Source organism: Carcharhinus amblyrhynchos, unplaced genomic scaffold, assembly GCF_965287045.1.
Source record: "Carcharhinus amblyrhynchos unplaced genomic scaffold, sCarAmb.v2.hapA chromosome_205, whole genome shotgun sequence".
Lineage (NCBI taxonomy): Eukaryota > Metazoa > Chordata > Chondrichthyes > Carcharhiniformes > Carcharhinidae > Carcharhinus > Carcharhinus amblyrhynchos.
Genome location: NW_027649945.1, coordinates 261,560 through 283,982, shown reverse-complemented (window position 1 = coordinate 283,982; position 22,423 = coordinate 261,560). Strand labels below are relative to the sequence as shown.

Here is a 22,423-nt window from a genome sequence, read left to right as displayed (position 1 = left end):
TTTGGCAGGAATAACAGATGTGTAGAGTATAGGGCTAATGGTAGGACTCTGAATAGTGTTGATGAACAGAGGGATCTAGGTGTATGTGTACATAGATCCCTGAAAGTTGGAAATCAAGTCGATAAGATTGTTAGGAAGGCATACGGTGTCTTGGCGTTTATTGGTAGGGGGATTGAATTTAGGAGCTGCAACGTCATGTTGCAACTGTACAAAACTCTGGTGCGGCCGCACTTGGAGTACTGTGTACAGTTCTGGTCCCCACATTATAGGAAGGATGTGGAGGCATTGGAGAGGGTGCAGAGGAGGTTTACCAGGATGTTGCCTGGTATGGAGAGAAGGTCCTATGAGAAGAGGCTGAGGGATTTGAGGTTGTTTTCGTTAGAAAGAGGGCAGCTAAGAGGGGACCTTATTGAAACATATAAGATGATTAGAGGTTTAGACAGGGTGGACAGTGACAGCCTTTTTCCTTGGATGGAGAAAGCTAGCACGAGGGGGCATAGCTTTAAATTAAGGGGGGGTAGTTATAGGATGGATGTCAGGGGTAGGTTCTTTACCCAGAGGGTGGTGAGGGATTGGAATGCCCTGCCTGCTGCAGTTGTAAATGCGCCTAGTTTGGGGGCGTTTAGGAGATCCGTGGATAGGTTTATGGATGGAAAGGGAATGGTTTAGGTTAGAGGGTCATTGTTTTTTTCTTAATTGGTCGGCGCAACATCGAGGGCCGAAGGGCCTGTTCTGCGCTGTAATGTTCTATGTTCTATACACATACTGTACACACCTCACCCATACGCATACTGTACACACCTCACCCATACGCATACTGTACACACCTCACCCATACGCATACTGTACACACCTCACCCATACGCATACTGTACACACCTCACCCATACGCATACTGTACACACCTCACTCATACGCATACTGTACACACCTCACCCATACGCATACTGTACACACCTCACCCATACGCATACTGTACACACCTCACCCATACGCATACTGTACACACCTCACCCATACACATACTGTACACACCTCACCCATACACATACTGTACACACCTCACCCATACACAACACCTCACCCATACGCATACGGTACACACCTCACCCATACGCATACTGTACACACCTCACCCATACGCATACTGTACACACCTCACCCATACGCATACTGTACACACCTCACCCATATGCATACTGTACACACCTCACCCATACACATACTGTACACACCTCACCCATACGCATACTGTACACACCTCACCCATACGCATACTGTACACACCTCACCCATACGCATACTGTACACACCTCAGACACACACACTGCACGCACCTCACTGCTACCCTGTGTCTTCTTTGGCTGAGCCAGTTTTGTATCCCAGTGCAATACTAATTGCAGTTATCACCATTCAGAATATAAATTTCATACCCCAAACACTGACTTTGCTGTTTTCATCAATTTGCAGAACTCAAACCTTGCTTCCACTCGATACTAACTTCCTGAAGCAGTGTCCATTAACTCCGAATGGACAAGTGGTGTTTATGACACAGCAGCACAGAGGGATCCCGCTGGGGCTGAAATGGCTTTACCTGATGGAGTGGGGATAGTGACTAGTGGATTGTCACTACTCCCTGTCTGGAGTGTGTCTGAACAGTGTGTTCAGCCCTCTTGTACTTACCCTCCTGAAGTGCTGCTGTGGTAATTCTGGGTCAGCTGAACTGATTTTTTCTGCTTTTTTCCCAGAGTGTGTAGGCGAGTGGTGGGAAGCTGAACGGTGTCACACAACATCTCGTTCATCAAGCTCAGTGCTGCCCGTGTTCGCTCTTCATGATTCTCAGCCAAAGTTACTCTGCAGACAAAGGAAAAGTAACTGGTCAGTGATAATCAAAGGCCAAAGGGACCCCAGTAATACACAATCCAAACTTAACAACGGCTCTGCTTCTCACAGCCACAGAATTGTTACAGCACAGAGGAGGCCATTCGGTCCATCGTGTCTCCCTGGCTCTCCAATCGAGCACCGTGACACGGTGCCATTCCCCTGCCTTTCGTCCTGTACCTCTGCACATTGTCAAATGCCCTCAATGAAGCTGCCTCTACCACATTTCCAGGTGGAACATTCATTCAGCTTTTCTCACTTCACAGTTACTTCTTTTGCAAATCACTTTAAATCTGTTCTCAATCCTTTCACAAGCAGGCACAGTTTCCCCCTGCCTACACTGCCCAGTCCCCTCATGATTTTGAAAAACTCTATCTAATCTTCTCTTAACCTTCTTCTCTCCAGGGAGAACAGGCCCAATCTCTCCAATCTATCCTCATCACTGAACTTTCTTATCCCTGGAATCATTCTTGTCAATCTCTTCTGCTCTCTCTTCAATGTGTTCACATCCTTCCTGTAGAGTGGTGTCCAGGACAGTGTGCAATATTCCAACTGAAGTTGAATCTGTACTTTATTGGGTTTAACAATCTCCCTGCTCTTGTACACTCTGCCCCTATTAATAAACACAGTAAGAAGTCTCACAACACCAGGTTAAAGTCCAACAGGTTTATTTTGTAGCACAAGCCACTAGCTTTCGGAGCACTGCCCCTTCATCAGGTGAGTGGGAGTTCTGTTTGTGAACATCTCCACATCATGCCTATTAATAAAGCCCAGAATACTGTACGTTTTAGTAACTGCCCTCTCCACCTGTCCTGCCACCTTCTCCATCTCTGCACAGACACACCCAGGTCTCTCTGCTCTTGCATAATTTAGTAATTTGACCCTTTGTTTTAAAGTGAGGGGAAGACTGTTTGACCATTGCAAGCAGATCTCGAAGCGCACCAACCTATGAATTTGGGGCAGTCCATTCAGATGGCATACCGCCATCAATACAAAAATGGCAGACTGGACTGTGGTCTCATTTCCACATACTGCCCTGACAACCTCCAATCACATCACAATCTCTTATCAGTCAAGAAGATATCTGCTTCTACCAGCAGATCTGCAACCACAGGGTTGGTGACGGCCCAGTGGTGTTATCGATAGACCTTTAGGGAAGGAAATACAAAGAACAAAGAACAACACAGCACAGGAAACAGGTCCTTCGGCCCAACAAGCCCGCGCCGCCATTTTAACATTGTGAGTATCCTCCTCTACCTATGACATTTGTCTTACACCTATTGGACTCCACAATAAAGGAATTATAACCAGATTGAGGGACGACTAATTTAGGGAAATCTCCCGTCCTTACCTGGTCTGGTTTACATGTGATTCCAGACCCACAGCAACATGGTTAACTCTCAACTGCCCTCCAAGGCAAGTAAGGATGGGTCAATGCTCATTTAACATGAATAAATAAAAAAAATTAAAGACTCGCCTCCACCTCTCTCTGCCCAAGAGAGTTCCACAGGCTCTGAGAGAACTAACACCTTTCCATGATACTGAAGCGAATCGGTCAGTCTCAGGGTTACTGTACACAGGGAATCGGTCAGTCTCAGGGTTACTGTACACAGGGAATCGGTCAGTCTCAGGGTTACTGTACACAGGGAATCGGTCAGTCTCAGGGTTACTGTACACAGGGAATCGGTCAGTCTCAGGGTTACTGTACACAGGGAATCGGTCAGTCTCAGGGTTACTGTACACAGGGAATCGGTCAGTCTCAGGGTTACTGTACACAGGGAATCGGTCAGTCTCAGGGTTACTGTACACAGTGAATCGGTCAGTCTCAGGGTTACTGTACACAGTGAATCGGTCAGTCTCAGGGTTACTGTACACAGTGAATCGGTCAGTCTCAGGGTTACTGTACACAGTGAATCGGTCAGTCTCAGGGTTACTGTACACAGGGAATCGGTCAGTCCCAGGGTTACTGTACACAGGGAATCGGTCAGTCTCAGGGTTACTGTACACAGTGAATCGGTCAGTCTCAGGGTTACTGTACACAGTGAATCGGTCAGTCTCAGGGTTACTGTACACAGTGAATCGGTCAGTCTCAGGGTTACTGTACACAGTGAATCGGTCAGTCTCAGGGTTACTGTACACAGTGAATCGGTCAGTCTCAGGGTTACTGTACACAGGGAATCGGTCAGTCTCAGGGTTACTGTACACAGGGAATCGGTCAGTCTCAGGGTTACTGTACACAGGGAATCGGTCAGTCTCAGGGTTACTGTACACGGAATCGGTCAGTCTCAGGGTTACTGTACACAGGGAATCGGTCAGTCTCAGGGTTACTGTACACAGTGAATCGGTCAGTCTCAGGGTTACTGTACACAGTGAATCGGTCAGTCTCAGGGTTACTGTACACAGGGAATCGGTCAGTTTCAGTTAACTGGTCTCTTTTGGTATTGGTAGAATTTTTAAAAATTACCTTTTTTTTATTGCATTTTGCTTCTGATTTTCTTTAATGTCTTTGTTTGTGAGTTTTTTCTGTGATGAAAGTAAATATGATTAGTAGAGAAAGAAAAATCAGAAATTGGTTTATGAAGCAAACTCTGGACTCACTATGTCCAGAGGAAGGATGGAAGTTACTACCCACCTGTTTGGGATGATATGGCGCTCGCTCCTTTCTCCTCAGTTCTTCTCGATGTTGTTGATACAACTGAAGTCTCTGCTGTCTCTTCTGTTTCATCCATTCCTGAACTTCCTTCCGTTCATGCTCACTTCTCTTTGGAGGTTTAGAATATCTACACATTGGACAAAGCAAGGGATAATCAGCATTTGTCTGGAAACAAAGAGAATCTGGACATGGAAAGAATAGAGTCATGTGTAGGGTATCGCAGTGTTCATGTAAGCCTACATGTGACACTAATAAAATAAAAAATGAATGGGGTTAGATGCAGAGTAAAGCTCCCTCTACTCTATCCCCATCAAACACTCCCAGGACAGGTACAGCACGGGGTTAGATACAGAGTAAAGCTCCCTCTACACTGTCCCCCTATCAAACACTCCCAGGACAGGTACAGCACGGGGTTAGATACAGAGTAAAGCTCCCTCTACACTGTCCCCCATCAAACACTCCCAGGACAGGTACAGCACGGGGTTAGATACAGAGTAAAGCTCCTACACTGTCCCCATCAAACACTCCCAGGACAGGGACAGCACGGGGTTAGATACACAGTAAAGCTCCCTCTACACTGTCCCCATCAAACACTCCCAGGACAGGTACAGCACGGGGTTAGATACAGAGTAAAGCTCCCTCTACACTGTTCCCCATCAAACACTCCCAGGACAGGTACAGCACGGGGTTAGATACAGAGTAAAGCTCCCTCTACACTGTCCCCATCAAACACTCCCAGGACAGGTACAGCACGGGGTTAGATACACAGTAAAGCTCCCTCTACACTGTCCCCATCAAACACTCCCAGGACAGGTACAGCACGGGGTTAGATACAGAGTAAAGCTCCCTCTACACTGTCCCCCATCAAACACTCCCAGGACAGCATGGGTTTAGTTAGAGTCACAGAGGTTTACAGCATGGAAACAGGCCTTTCAGCCCAACTTGTCCATGCCAGCCAGTTTTTAGCATTAAGCTCGTCCCAATTGCCTGCATTTGGCCCATATCCCTTGAAACCCATCTTACCCAGATAACTGTCGAAATGCTTTTTAAAAGACAAAATTGTACCCGCCTCTACTACTGCCTCTGGCAGCTTGTTCCAGACACTCACCACCCTCTGTGTGAAAAAACTGCCCCTCTGGACACTTTTGTATCTCTCCCCTCTCACCTTAAACCTGTGCCCTCTAGTTTTAGACTCCCCTGCCTTTGGGAAAAGATATTGACTATCTAGCTGATCTGTGCCCCTCATTATTATAATATCACCCCTCAGCCTCCTACGCTCCACAGAAAAAAGTCCCAGTCTATCCAGCCTCTCCTTATAACTCAATCCATCAAGTCCCGGTGGCATCCTAGTACATCTTTTCTGCACTCTTTCTAGTTTAATAATATCCTTTCTATAATAGGGTGACCAGAACTGTACACAGTATTCCAAGTGTGGCCTTACCAATGTCTTGTACAACTTCAACAAGACGTCCCAACTCCTGTATTCAATGTTCTGATCGATGAAACCAAGCGTGCTGAATGCCTTCTTCACCACTCTGTCCACCTGTGACTCCACTTTCCAGGAGCTATGAACCTGTACCCCTAGATCTTTTTGTTCTGTAACTCTCCCCAACGCCCAACCATTAACTGAGTAAGTCCTGCCCTGGTTCAATCTACCAAAATGCATCACCTCGCATTTATCTAAATTAAACTCCATCTGCCATTCGTCAGCCCACTGGCCCAATTGATCAAGATCTCGTTGCAATCCTAAATAACCTTCTTCACTGTCCGCTATGCCACCAATCTTGAAATCATCCGCAAATTTATTAACCATGCCTCCTATATTCTCATCCAAATCATTAATATAAATGACAAATAACAGTGGACCCAGCACTGATCCCTGAGGCACACCGCTGGTCACAGGCCTCCAGTTTGAAAAACAACTCTCTACAACCATCCTCTGGCTTCTGTCATCAAACCAAATTTGTATCAATTTCGGTAAATTAGCCTGGATCCCGTGAGATTTAACCTTATGTAACAACCTACCATGCGGTACCTTGTCAAAGGCCTTGCTAAAGTCCATGTAGACAACATCAACTGCACTGCCCTCATCTACCTTCTTGGTCACCCCTTCAAAAAACTCAATCAAATTTGTGAGACGTGATTTTCCACTCACAAAGCCATGCTGACTGTCCCTAATCAGTCCTTGTGTCTCTAAATGCCTGTAGATCCTGTCTCTGAAAATACCTTCCAACAATTTACCCACCACAGATGTGAGGCTCACTGGCCTGTAGTTCCCAGGCTTTTCCCTGCAGCCCTTTTTAAACAAAGGCACAACATTTACCACTCTCCGATCTTCAGGCACCTCACCCATGACTATCAATGACTCAACTATTACCCAAGTTCCCTAACATCCATGCTTCTCTCAACAGTAAATAGTCATGAGAAATATTCATTTAGGATCTCACCCATCTCTTATGGATCCACACATAGGTTACTTTGTTGATCCTTAAGAAGCCCTACTCTCCCCGTTACTCTTTATGTATTTGTAGAAGCTCTTTAGATTCTCCTTTGCCGTATCTGCCAAAACAATCTCATGTCCCCTTTGTGCCCTCCTGATTTCTCTCTTAACTCTACTCTGATGCCCTCTATATGAGGAATTTACAGAGTAAAACTCCCCCTACACTGTTCCCCCTGCACTATCCTCTCCCAGGATAGTTTTTGGTGTTGAAGGCACAGTACTTAATGATGAGTGGTGTGATTTTTATGTATCTCTGTGCCTCTGAGAGTGACTTGTAGAGAGAAATATTTTGCAATGCATTCTATTGGCCAGTATTTACCTGGAGAGTTTTTGGATTTGTTCCTCAGAAAGGCCTAAGCTTTTTGTGGACAATTTGCCCTCAGTAAAGAGCTCAGCAACAATATCACTCACACCACTCATTCCACTCAAGTGAAGCCGATCATCTGTGGAGCTGCAAACATAAAACAGAGGAGAGGTCAGAGACCAGTGACTGACCAGAGACCCCTTATACCCTCAGCACTCGTCACTCAGCCCAACATCTACTGAGGAATACAGAAAACCCATCACATCCCCCGTCAATCTGAGATATATACATGCAGTGTCTGTCTGGTATATATACACACACACCCGGTGTCAGTCTGGGATATACACACACACCGTGTGTCAGTCTGGGATATACACACACACCGTGTGTCAGTCTGGGATATACACACACACCGTGTGTCAGTCTGGGATATACACACACACCGTGTGTCAGTCTGGGATATACACACACACCCTGTGTCAGTCTGGGATATACACACACACCCTGTGTCAGTCTGGGATATACACACACACCCGCTGTCAGTCTGGGATATACACACACACCCGGAGTCAGTCTGGGATATACACACACACCCGGTGTCAGTCTGGGATATACACACACACCCGGTGTCAGTCTGGTATATACACACACACCCGGAGTCAGTCTGGGATATACACACACACCCGGAGTCAGTCTGGGATATACACACACACCGCGTGTCTGTCTGGTATATATACACACACACCCTGTGTCAGTCTGGGATATACACACACACACCCTGTGTCAGTCTGGGATATACACACACACCGCGTGTCTGTCTGGTATATATACACACACACCCGGTGTCAGTCTGGGATATACACACACACCCGGAGTCAGTCTGGGATATACACACACACACCCGGTGTCAGTCTGGGATATACACACACACCTTGTGTCAGTCTGGGATATACACACACACCCTGTGTCAGTCTGGGATATACACACACACCCGGTGTCAGTCTGGGATATACACACACACCGCGTGTCAGTCTGGGATATACACACACACCCTATATCACTCTGGGATATACACACACACCCGGTGTCAGTCTGGGATATACACACACACCCGGAGTCAGTCAGGGATATACACACACACCCGGTGTCAGTCTGGGATATACACACACACCCGGTGTCAGTCTGGGATATACACACACACCCTGTGTCAGTCTGGGATATACACACACACCCGCTGTCAGTCTGGGATATACACACACACCCGGTGTCAGTCTGGGAAATACACACACACACCGCTTGTCAGTCTGGGATATACACACACACCCGGTGTCAGTCTGGGATATACACACACACCGCTTGTCAGTCTGGGATATACACACACACCCGGTGTCAGTCTGGGATATACACACACACCCGGTGTCAGTCTGGGATATACACACACACCCGGTGTCAGTCTGGGATATACACACACACCCGGTGTCAGTCTGGGATATACACACACACCCGGTGTCAGTCTGGGATATACACACACACCGCTTGTCAGTCTGGGATATACACACACACCCGCTGTCAGTCTGGGATATACACACACACCCGGTGTCAGTCTGGGATATACACACACACCCGGTGTCAGTCTGGGATATACACACACACCCGCTGTCAGTCTGGGATATACACACACACCCGGAGTCAGTCTGGGATATACACACACACCCGGTGTCAGTCTGGGATATACACACACACCCGGTGTCAGTCTGGTATATACACACACACCCGGAGTCAGTCTGGGATATACACACACACCCGGAGTCAGTCTGGGATATACACACACACCCGGTGTCAGTCTGGGATATACACACACACCGCGTGTCTGTCTGGTATATATACACACACACCCTGTGTCAGTCTGGGATATACACACACACCCTGTGTCAGTCTGGGATATACACACACACCGCGTGTCTGTCTGGTATATATACACACACACCCGGTGTCAGTCTGGGATATACACACACACCCGGTGTCAGTCTGGGATATACACACACACCCGGAGTCAGTCTGGGATATACACACACACACCCGGTGTCAGTCTGGGATATACACACACACCTTGTGTCAGTCTGGGATATACACACACACCCTGTGTCAGTCTGGGATATACACACACACCCTGTGTCAGTCTGGGATATACACACACACCCTGTATCAGTCTGGGATATACACACACACCCGGAGTCAGTCTGGGATATACACACACACCCGGTGTCAGTCTGGGATATACACACACACCGTGTGTCAGTCTGGGATATACACACACACCCGGAGTCAGTCTGGGATATACACACACACCCGGTGTCAGTCTGGGATATACACACACACCCTGTATCAGTCTGGGATTTACACACACACCCTGTATCAGTCTGGGATATACACACACACCCTGTATCAGTCTGGGATATACACACACACCCGGTGTCAGTCTGGGATATACACACACACCCAGTGTCAGTTTGGGATATACACACACACACCGTGTGTCAGTCTGGGATATACACACACACCCGGTGTCAGTCTGGGATATACACACACACCCGGTGTCAGTCTGGGATATACACACACACCCGGTGTCAGTCTGGGATATACACACACACCCGGTGTCAGTCTGGGATATACACACACACCCTGTATCAGTCTGGGATATACACACACACCGCTTGTCAGTCTGGGATATACACACACACCCGGTGTCAGTCTGGGATATACACACACACCGCTTGTCAGTCTGGGATATACACACACACCCGGTGTCAGTCTGGGATATACACACACACCCGGAGTCAGTCTGGGATATACACACACACCCGGTGTCAGTCTGGGATATACACACACACCCTGTATCAGTCTGGGATTTACACACACACCCTGTATCAGTCTGGGATATACACACACACCCTGTATCAGTCTGGGATATACACACACACCCGGTGTCAGTCTGGGATATACACACACACCCGGTGTCAGCCTGGGATATACACACACACCCGGTGTCAGTCTGGGATATACACACACACCCGGTGTCAGTCTGGGATATACACACACACCCGGTGTCAGTCTGGGATATACACACACACCCGGTGTCAGTCTGGGATATACACACACACCTTGTGTCAGTCTGGGATATACACACACACCCTGTGTCAGTCTGGGATATACACACACACCCTGTGTCAGTCTGGGATATACACACACACCCTGTATCAGTCTGGGATATACACACACACCCGGAGTCAGTCTGGGATATACACACACACCCGGTGTCAGTCTGGGATATACACACACACCGTGTGTCAGTCTGGGATATACACACACACCCGGAGTCAGTCTGGGATATACACACACACCCGGTGTCAGTCTGGGATATACACACACACCCTGTATCAGTCTGGGATTTACACACACACCCTGTATCAGTCTGGGATATACACACACACCCTGTATCAGTCTGGGATATACACACACACCCGGTGTCAGTCTGGGATATACACACACACCCAGTGTCAGTTTGGGATATACACACACACACCGTGTGTCAGTCTGGGATATACACACACACCCGGTGTCAGTCTGGGATATACACACACACCCGGTGTCAGTCTGGGATATACACACACACCCGGTGTCAGTCTGGGATATACACACACACCCGGTGTCAGTCTGGGATATACACACACACCCTGTATCAGTCTGGGATATACACACACACCGCTTGTCAGTCTGGGATATACACACACACCCGGTGTCAGTCTGGGATATACACACACACCCTGTGTCAGTCTGGGATATACACACACACCCTGTGTCAGTCTGGGATACACACACACACCCGGAGTCAGTCTGGGATATACACACACACCCGGTGTCAGTCTGGGATATACACACACACCCGGTGTCAGTCTGGGATTTACACACACACCCGGTGTCAGTCTGGGATATACACACACACCGTGTGTCAGTCTGGGATATACACACACACCCGGTGTCAGTCTGGGATATACACACACACCCGGTGTCAGTCTGGGATATACACACACACCCGGAGTCAGTCTGGGATATACACACACACCCGGTGTCAGTCTGGGATATACACACACACCCGGTGTCAGTCTGGGATATACACACGCACCCGGTGTCAGTCTGGGATTTACACACACACCGCGTGTCAGTCTGGGATATACACACACACCCTGTATCAGTCTGGGATTTACACACACACCCGGTGTCAGTCTGGGATATACACACACACCCAGTGTCAGTTTGGGATATACACACACACACCGTGTGTCAGTCTGGGATATACACACACACCCTGTATCAGTCTGGGATATACACACACACCCGGTGTCAGTCTGGGATATACACACACACCCGGAGTCAGTCAGGGATATACACACACACCGTGTGTCAGTCTGGGATATACACACACACCCGGTGTCAGTCTGGGATATACACACACACCCTGTGTCAGTCTGGGATATACACACACACCCGGTGTCAGTCTGGGATATACACACACACCCTGTGTCAGTCTGGGATATACACACACACCCGGTGTCAGTCTGGGATATACACACACACCCTGTGTCAGTCTGGGATATACACACACACCCGGTGTCAGTCTGGGATATACACACACACCCTGTGTCAGTCTGGGATATACACACACACCCGGTGTCAGTCTGGGATATACACACACACCCGCTGTCAGTCTGGGATATACACACACACCGCTTGTCAGTCTGGGATATACACACACACCCGGTGTCAGTCTGGGATATACACACACACCCGGTGTCAGTCTGGGATATACACACACACCCGGTGTCAGTCTGGGATATACACACACACCCGGTGTCAGTCTGGGATATACACACACACCGTGTGTCAGTCTGGGATATACACACACACCCGGTGTCAGTCTGGGATATACACAAACACCGTGTGTCAGTCTGGGATATACACACACTGTGTGTCTATCTGGGATATACACACAGTCTGTGCGTCTGTCTGGGATATACACACAGTCTGTGCGTCTGTCTGGGATATACACACAGTCTGTGCGTCTGTCTGGGATATACACACACACCCTGTGTCAGTCTGAGATATACACACACACCCTGTGTCAGTCTGAGATATACACACACACACGCTGTCAGTCTGGGATATACACACACACACCCGCTGTCAGTCTGGGATATACACACACACCCGCTGTCAGTCTGGGATATACACACACACCCGGTGTCAGTCTGGGATATACACACACACCGTGTGTCAGTCTGGGATATACACACACACCCGGTGTCAGTCTGGGATATACACACACACCGTGTGTCAGTCTGGGATATACACACACACCCGGTGTCAGTCTGGGGTATATACACACACCGTGTGTCAGTCTGGGATATACACACACACCCGGTGTCAGTCTGGGATATACACACACACACCCGGTGTCAGTCTGGGACATACACACACACCCGGTGTCAGTCTGGGATATACACACACACCATGTGTCTGTCTGGGATATACACACACACCATGTGTCTGTCTGGGATATACACACAGACCCTGCGTCTGTCTGGGATATACACACACACCCTGTGTCAGTCTGGGATATACACACACACCGTGTGTCTGTCTGGGATATACACACAGACCCTGCGTCTGTCTGGGATATACACACACACCCTGTGTCAGTCTGGGATATACACACACACCGTGTGTCAGTCTGGGATATACACACACACCGTGTGTCAGTCTGGGATATACACACAGACCCTGCGTCTGTCTGGGATATACACACACACCCTGTGTCAGTCTGGGATATACACACACACCCTGTGTCAGTCTGGGATATACACACACACCCTGTGTCAGTCTGGGATATACACACACACCCTGTGTCAGTCTGGGATATACACACACACCCTGTGTCAGTCTGGGATATACACACACACCCTGTGTCAGTCTGGGATATACACACACACCCTGTGTCAGTCTGGGATATACACACACACCCTGTGTCATTCTGGGATATACACACACACCCTGTGTCATTCTGGGATATACACACACACCCTGTGTCATTCTGGGATATACACACACACCCTGTGTCAGTCTGGGATATACACACACACCCGGTTTCAGTCTGGGATATACACACACACCCTGTGTCAGTCTGGGATATACACACACACCCGGTTTCAGTCTGGGATATACACACACACCGTGTGTCAGTCTGGGATATACACACAGACCCTGTGTCTGTCTGGGATAAGTGGAGCTAACGGATGTTACACTAACCTCGCTGATTCTCTGCTCAGCCTGTGACGATCTGTGAAAGAAATGCACAAACAGTGAGACACATAGAATCTAGAAGCAGGACAAGGCCATTTGGCCCTTCAAGGGTGCTCCGCCATCCATTTTGATCATGGCTGATCACTGAATTGAATATCCTGATCCCCCCTTTCCCCCCCATATCCTTTGATCCCTTTTAGCCCCAAGAGTGAAATCTAATTTCTTCCTGAAATCAGACAACATTTTGTCCTCAGCTACTTTCTGTGGGAGTGAATTCCACACATTCCCCACCCTCTGGGTGAAGAAATCTCTCCTCACCTCAGTTCTGAAAGGTTTACCCCTTATCCTCAAACTCTGACCCCTAGTTCTGGACTCCCCCACCATCGGGAACATTCTTTCTGAATCTACCCTGTCTAACCCTGTTAGAATTTTATAAGTTTCTATCAGATCCCCTCTCACTCTTCCAAACTCCAGTGAATATAATCCTAACCCACTTAATCTCTCCTCATATGACAGACCTGCCACCCCAGGAATCAGCCTGGTAAACCTTCACTTCCCTCTATAGCAAGGACAGCCTTCCTCAGATAAGGAGACCACAGTACTCCAGGTGTGGCCTCATCAATGCCCTGTACAATTGCAGCAAAACATCCCTATCCCTACACTCGAATCCTCTCGCTATGAAGGCTAACATACCATTTGCCTTCTTTACTGCCTGCTGTACCTGCACGCTTACTTTCAATGACTGATGCACGAGGACTCCAAAGCCTCACTGAGTATCCACCTCTCTCAATTTACACCCATCCAAGCATTGTTAATCAAGGATAGTTTAACGGCTGCTGAAAGGCATTTCGAGGGGGATCTGCCTACTGAGGGAATATGAGCTGAAGTTAGAAATAGGAAAGGATCGATCACGTTATTAGGAGTTTTCTATAGACCCCCAAATAGTAATAGAGATGTGGAGGAGGAAATAGCAAAGCAGATTATGGATAGGTGTGGAGGTCACAGGGAGTTATCATGGGTGACTTTAACTTTCCAAATATTGATTGGAACCTTTACAGGTCGAATATTTTGGATGGGACACTTTTTGTACAGTGTGTGCAGGAGAGTTTCCTAACACAATATGTGGATAAGCTGACAAGAGGTGGGGCCACGTTGGACTTGGTACTGAATAATGAACCGGGCCAAGTGTTAGATTTGTTTGTGGGAGAGCACTTTGGAGATAGTGACCACAATTCGGTGTCCTTCGTTATTGCAATGGAGAGGGATAGGGTCATATGGCAGGGCAAGGTTTATAGTTGGGGCAGGGGTAATTATGATGCGATTAGGCAAGAATTAGGGAGCATACGATGGGAACAGAAACGGTCAGGGAAAGGCACATATAAAAAGTGGACCTTGTTCAAGGAATAAACACTGTGTGTCCTTGATAGGTATGTCCCTGTCAGGCAGGGAGGAATTGGCCGAGTGAGGGAACCATGGTTCACAAAGGAGGTTGAATGTCTTGTGAAGAGGAAAAGGAAGTGTATGTAAGGATGAAAAAACAAGGTTCAGTTGGGTCGCTTGAGGGTTACAAGGTAGCTAGAAATGGAGAGCTAGGAGGGGGCATGAGAAATCCTTGGTGGGTCGGATAGAGGAAAACCCCAAGGCTTCTCACTCCTTTGTGAGAAATAAAAGAATGACCAGGGTGAGGTTAGGGCCAGTCAAGGATAGTAATGGGAACTTGTGCATGGAGTCAGAAGAGATAGGAGAGGCGATGAATAAATACTTTTCTTCAGTGTTCACTAAGGAGAGGGGCCATGTTTTTGAGGATGAGAGTGTGATACAGGCTGATAGGATGGAGGAGGTAGATGTTCTGAGGGAAGATGTATTAGCAATTTTGAAAAATCTGATAAGTCCCCAGGCCAGATGGGATATATCCTAGGATACTTTGGGAGGCAAGCTCACCAGGCTGATACCGGAGATGAGGGGGTTAGCCTATGAAGAGAGACTAAATAGACTGGGTCTGTACTTGTTGGAGTTTAGAAGGATGAGGGGGGGATCTTATAGAGACGTATAAGATAATGAAGGGGACGGATAGGGTAGAGGTAGAGAGATTCTTCCTGCTTAGAAGGGACAGCAGGACTAGAGGGCACAGCCTCAAGGGAGGGGGGGTGCAGTTTAGAACGGAGTTGAGGAGGAACTTCTTCACTCAAAGGGTGGTGAATCTCTGGAATTCTCTGCCCGTTGAAGTGGTGGAGGCTGCCTCGCTAAATATATTTAAGTCATGGGTAGATAGGTTTCTGACAGACAAGGGAATTAAGGGTTATGGGGAGAAAGCGGGAAAGTGGAACTGATCCACTTCAGATCAGCCATGATCTTATTGAATGGCGGGGCAGGCTCGAAGGGCTGGATGGCCTACTCCTGCTCCTATTTATGTTCTTATAAGGGATGAGATTGCGGAGCCTTTATCTTTGATCTTTAGGTCCTCACTGTCCACGAGATTGTGCCAGAGGACTGGAGAGTGGTAAATGTTGTTCCTCTCTTCAAGAAAGGAAATAGGAATCACCCTGGCAATTATAGGCCAGTTAGACTGACTTTGGTGGTCAGTAAGTTAATGGGAAGGGCCCTGACAGATAGGATTTATGACCATTTGGAAAGATGCAGTTTAATCTGGGATAGTCAGCACGGTTTCATAAGAACATAAGAAATAGGAGCAGGAGTAGGCCATCTAGCCCTTCGAGCCTGCCCCACCATTCAATAAGATCATGGCTGATCTGTCGTGGCTCAGTTCCACATTCCCGCCCTCTCCCCATAACCCTTAATCCCCTCTCTTATCAAAAACCCATCAACCCGCATCTTAAAAATATTTAGCGAGGCAGCCTCCACCACTTCAACGGGCAGAGAATTCCAGAGATTCACCACCCTTTGAGTGAAGAAGTTCCTCCTCAACTCCGTTCTAAACTGCCCCCCTTTATCTTGAGGTTGTGCCCCCTAGTCCTACTGTCCTTTCTGAGCGGGAAGAGTCTCTCCACCTCTATCCTATCCATCCCATTCATCATCTTATACGTCTCAATGAGATCTCCCTCCATTCTTCTAAACTCTAACGAGTACAAGCCTAGTTTATTCAGCCTCTCCTCATAGCTCAATCCCCTCAACTCCGGTATCAGCTTAGTAAACCTCCTCTGCCCTCCCTCCAGGGCCAAAATATCCTTGCGCAGGTGCGGCGCCCAAAACTGCACACAGTACTCCAGCTGCGGCCTCACCAATGCCCTATACAGCTGCAGCAAGACCTCCCTACTTTTATATTCAATCCCCCTCGCTATGAAGGCCAGCATCCCATTCGCCTTCCTGACCACCTGCTGCACCTGCAAGCTGGGTTTTTGCGACTCATGCACAAGGACCCCGAGGTCCCTCTGCACCGTCGCCTGCTGCAGTTTTTCGCCACGTAAGTAATAGTCCTTCCTACCATTCTTCCTACCAAAGTGGACCACCTCACACTTGCCAACATTAAATTCCATTTGCCATTTCCTGGCCCATTCGCCCAGCCTATCTAGATCCTTCTGCAGACTCTCCACACCCTCCGCACAATTTGCCTTTCCCCCAATCTTGGTGTCATCAGCAAATTTCGACACCCTGCACTCAGTTCCCTCCTCCAGATCATCTATATAAATGGTAAATAGCTGAGGCCCCAGCACCGACCCCTGGGGCACCCCACTAGTCACCAACCGCCAATCCGAATAGCACCCATTGACCCCCACTCTCTGCCTCCTATTTGACAACCAATCCTCTATCCACGCTAACACCCTACCCCCAACTCCATGCCCCCTGACCTTCTGCAATAACCTCTTGTGAGGTACCTTGTCAAACGCCTTCTGAAAATCCAGAAAGACCACATCCACCGGCTCTCCTCTATCCACCGCCCTAGACACATCCTCATAGAACTCCAGTAAATTTGTCAGACACGACTTCCCTTTAATGAAACCGTGTTGCGTCTGCCCTATCAAGCAATTCCCCTCAAGATGCCTCGCAATTTCCTCCTTCATGATGGATTCTAACATTTTACCTACCACAGGCGTTAAACTAACCGGCCTATAATTCCCCGCCTTTTGCCTGGCACCCTTCTTAAACAACGGCGTAACATTAGCCGTTTTCCAATCTTCCGGCACTTCCCCGGAATCCAGCGATGTCTGGAAAATAACCACCAAGGCATCCACTATAACCTCCGCCATTTCTTTCAGAACCCTCGGATGCATTCCATCCGGTCCTGGGGACTTGTCCACAATCAGCCCCTCCAGTCTGTCGAGCACCGCCTCTCTAGTAACAATAATGTCATTGAGACCCTCCAGTCCTACCACCTTTCCATCGCTAACACCCGGCAAATTATTCACGTCCTCCTCCGTGAAGACAGAAACAAAAAAGTTATTCAATACCTTAGCCATATCCCCATCCCCTACCACTAGCTCCCCTTTCTCATCCTCTAAAGGACCAACGTTCACCCTAGCCAGCCTCTTCCTTTTTATATATTTATAAAAACTCTTGTTATCCTTTTTTATATTAAGTGCTAGCCCAGCTTCATAGCTTCTCCTACCCTCCTTTATCAACTTCTTTGTCAATCTTTGTTGACATTTAAACCTTTCCCAATCCTCTTCTCGCCCACTGCTCTTAGCTACTCTAAATTCCTCCGCGAGGGATAAATCCTGCCTCACAAATTTGATTGAATTCTTTGAGGAGGTAACTAAGTGTGTAGATGAAGGTAGAGCAGTTGATGTCATATACATGGATTTTAATAAGGTGTTTGATAAGGTTCCCCATGGTAGGCTCATGGAGAAAGTAAGGAGGTGTGGGATAGAAGGAAATTTGGCCGATTGGATAAATAACTGGCTGTCTCATAGAAGACAGAGGGTGGTGGTGGAGGGAAAATTTTCAGAATGGAGGCCAGTTGCCAGCGGTGTACCACAGGGATCAGTGCTGGATCCGGTGCTATTTGTGATTTTTATCAATGACTTGGAAGAGGGGGCTGAAGGATGGGTTAGTAAATTTGCTGATGACACCAAGATTGGTGGAGTAGTGGATGCGGTGGAGGGCTCTTGTAGGCTGCAAAGAGACATTGATAGGATGCAGAGCTGGGCCGAAAAGTGGCAGATGGAGTTTAACCCTGATAAGTGTGAGGTGATTCATTTTGGTAGGACAAACTTGAATGCAGATTACAGGGTCAACGGCAGGGTTCTGAGGAATGTGGAGGAACAGAGATCTTGGGGTTCATATCCACAGATCCACTCAAGTGGATAGAGCCATGAATCAGGCCTACAGTGTGTGTTAGCGTTTATTAAAAGGGAGTTAGTTTAAGGGCCGTGGGGTTATACTGCAACTGTACAGGATGTTGGTGAGACCACATTTGGAATATTGTGTTCAGTTCTGGTCACCTCACTATAAGAAGGATGTGGAAGCATTGGAGAGAGTGCAGAGGAGATTTACCAGGATGCTGCCTGGTTTGGAGGGTAGGTCTTATGAGGAAAGGTTGAGGGAGCTGGGGCTTTTCTCTTCAGGCGACTTAATAGAGCTTTATAAGATGATGAGGGGGATAGATAGCGTGGATGTTCAGAGACTATTTCCTTGGGTGGATGTAGCTGTTACTAGGGGGCATAACTATAAGGTTCATGGTGGGAGATATAGGAGGGATGTCCGAGGTAGATTCTTTACTCAGAGAGTGGTTGGGGTGTGGAATACACTGCCTGCTGTGATAGGGGAGTCGGACACTTTAGGAACTTTCAAGCGGTTATTGGATAGGCACATGGAGCACTCCAGAATGATAGGGAGTGGGATAGACTGATCTTGGGATTGGACATAGCTCGGCACATTGAGGGTTGAAGGGCCTGTACTGTGCTGTAATGTTCTAATAATCTGTCTTCCTATTATTGTTACCAAAGTGGATAACCTCACATTTATCCACATTATACTGCATCTGCCATGCAGATACCCTCACACTCAGCCTGTCCAAGTCATACTGAAGCATCTCTGCATCCTCCTTACAGCTCACCCTCCCACCCAACTCTGTATCATCTGCAGATTTGGAGATAATACATTCAGTTCCCTCTTCCAAATCATTAATATATAATGTGAACAGTTGGGGTCCCAGCACAGATCCCTGTGGAACCCCACTAGGCACTGACTGCCAATCAGAAAAAGACCCATTTATACCAACTCTTTGCTCCCTATTTGCTAACCAGCTTTCTACCCATCTCAAGTCATTACCAGCAATCCCATGTGCTTTAATTTTATATACTAGTCTGTTATGTGAGACCTTTTCGAAAGCTTTCTGAAAGTCTTAATAAATCACCTCCACTGGTTCTCCTCGGTCAACTCTATCAGTTACATCCTCAAAGAATTCCAATAGATTCATCAAGCATGATTTCCCTTGTGTAAATCCATGTTGACTGTGTCTGATTATCCCACTGCCTTCCAAATACTGAGTTATTAAATCCTTGGTAATGGACTCCAGCTACTTTCCCAGTACCTACTCTAGGCTCACTGCTGTATAGTTCCCTGTTTTCTAAGAACAAATAACAGTACAGCACAGGAAACAGGCCCTTCAGCCCTCCAAGCCTGTGCCACTCATTGGTCCAACTAGACCAGTATAAAAGTTGGAGTGTTATGGTAAGGTTATATAAGGCATTGGTGAGGCCGAATTTAGAGTATTGTGGACAGTTTTGGAAGGATGTAAATAAGGTTGAAAGAGTGCAGAGAAGGTTCACGAGGATGTTGCTGGGACTTGAGAAGCTGAGTTACAGAGAGAGATTGAATAGGTTAGGACTTTATTCCCTGGAGCGTAGAAGAATGAGGGGAGATTTGATAGAGGTGTACAAGATTTTGATGGGTATAGACAGAGCGAATGCAAGGAGGCTTTTTCCACTGAGGCTAGGGGAGAAAAAAACCAGAGGGCATGGGTTAAGGGTGAAAGGAGAAAAGTTTAAAGGGAATATTGGGGGTGAGGGATTGCTCCTTCACACAGAGAGTGGTGGGAGTGTTGAATGAGCTGCCGGATAAAGTGGTAAATGTGGGGTCACTTTTAACATTTAAGTAAAACTTGGACAGGTTCATGGATGAGAGGGGTGTGGAGGGATATGGTCCAAGTGCAGGTCAGTGGGACTAGGAAAAAAATGGTTTGGCACAGACAAGAAGGGCCAAAAGGCCTGTTTCTGAGCTGTAATTTTCTATGGCTCTATGCTTCTAGACCATCCGTTTGTATCCCTCCATTCCCAGTCTGTTCATGTGACGATCCAGATAAGTCTTAAACAATCCCAGTGATTCCGACTCCCCCACCCTGCTTGGCAGTGCATTCCAGGCCCCCGCCACCCTCTGTGTAAAATACATCCCTCTGATATCGGAGTTATACCTCCACCCCCCCTCACCTTGAGCCCATGACCCTGTGACCCCTCGTGTTCGTCACCTCTGACCTGGGAAAAAGCTTCCCACTGTTCACCCTATCCATATCCCTCATAATTTTATACACCTCTATTAGGTCTCCCCTCATTCTCCGTCTTTCCAGGGAGAACAACCCCAGTTTACCAAGATGGCCATTTGGCCCATCAAGTCTGTACTGACCACAATCCCACCCCGGCCCTATCCCCTTAAACTCTCACCTTACCCACTGCCGCCCAGCTGGGTGGGATTACTCTGCCCCTGTTTCATTCTTATCTCTCCAATCACAGCCTGTCTCTCACTCCCTACCTCACTCCCTCTGCCTGGCTCCCCGTCTCTCTCCCTCAGGATCTGGAGCCTGTGCCCCTCCGGGATGAGGGTGCAGAAATCTCAAACAAGTTCAATTGCTTCATTCACTTGAAGATTTCCAGCTGTGGGACACTCCCGGAGTTCCCGGGTCTCTGACACCCATCCGTCAGCACAGACCATCCCCACCCTGAGAATAGGAGCAGTTACCGGCAGATAGGTGACAGCCAGCGGCAGTGGGACAGGGAGTGTGATGGTGCCAGTCTGCAGACACAGGGGATCTCGCTGTTGAGTGAAGACGGTCCTCAGCTTTCTCCGGGGTAGGGAGACAGGGTGAGTGACGATGCCAGTCTGCAAACCTGGGGGAGAGAGCAGCAGCAGCAGCCTTCATGCTGAGGTAGGAGCAATCCCCTGTGAGACAGGCAGTCTGATGTCTGTCTGTGAATCCTGCAACAGACTCCGTCTGTGAGTAACGCTGCTTCTCAACTCTCTGTTCAGCAACTGGACACCGAAGGACTGCTCCTAAATTAAACAAGAAAAGCCAGTGCTGAGAGAGGACAGTGACATCAGTCTCCAAGGTGCTGCTTGGAGGATCCAATATTTACCATCAATATTCAGATCAATGAGCTGGGATTCCAGGCAGCAGCAACTGGGAATGAGTGGAGGACATAACAGCCAGGAGGTGACAGAGGGAGAGGGACAGCGAGGGTGACCGAGGGAGGGAGAGGGACAGTGAGGGTGACTGAGGGAGAGGGACAGCGAGGGTGACTGAGGGAGAGGGACAGCGAGGGTGACTGAGGGAGAGGGACAGCGAGGGTGACTGAGGGAGGGAGAGGGACAGCGAGGGTGACTGAGGGAGGGAGAGGGACAGCGAGGGTGACCGAGGGAGGGAGAGGGACAGCGAGGGTGACTGGGGGAGGGAGAGGGACAGTGAGGGTGACCGAGGGAGGGAGAGGGACAGCGAGGGTGACTGGGGGAGGGAGAGGGACAGTGAGGGTGACCGAGGGAGGGAGAGGGACAGCGAGGG

At 48.2% G+C, this 22,423-nt stretch overlaps 1 protein-coding gene across 1 annotated transcript in view; it reads right to left on the bottom strand.

Moving 5' to 3' along the window:
• The window catches only part of cplane1 (ciliogenesis and planar polarity effector 1), a 270,576-nt gene that overhangs the window by 24,332 nt on the left and 223,821 nt on the right, over positions 1-22,423 (bottom strand). The window contains exons 45-50 of the mRNA XM_080183273.1: positions 21,607-21,918; positions 13,702-13,732; positions 7,354-7,485; positions 4,514-4,661; positions 4,346-4,404; positions 1,684-1,854 (exon numbers count right to left, since the gene is read on the bottom strand). Of these exons, the coding sequence (XP_080039399.1) occupies positions 1,684-1,854; positions 4,346-4,404; positions 4,514-4,661; positions 7,354-7,485; positions 13,702-13,732; positions 21,607-21,918 (853 nt within the window). The remainder of the gene's footprint in view (positions 1-1,683; positions 1,855-4,345; positions 4,405-4,513; positions 4,662-7,353; positions 7,486-13,701; positions 13,733-21,606; positions 21,919-22,423) is intronic.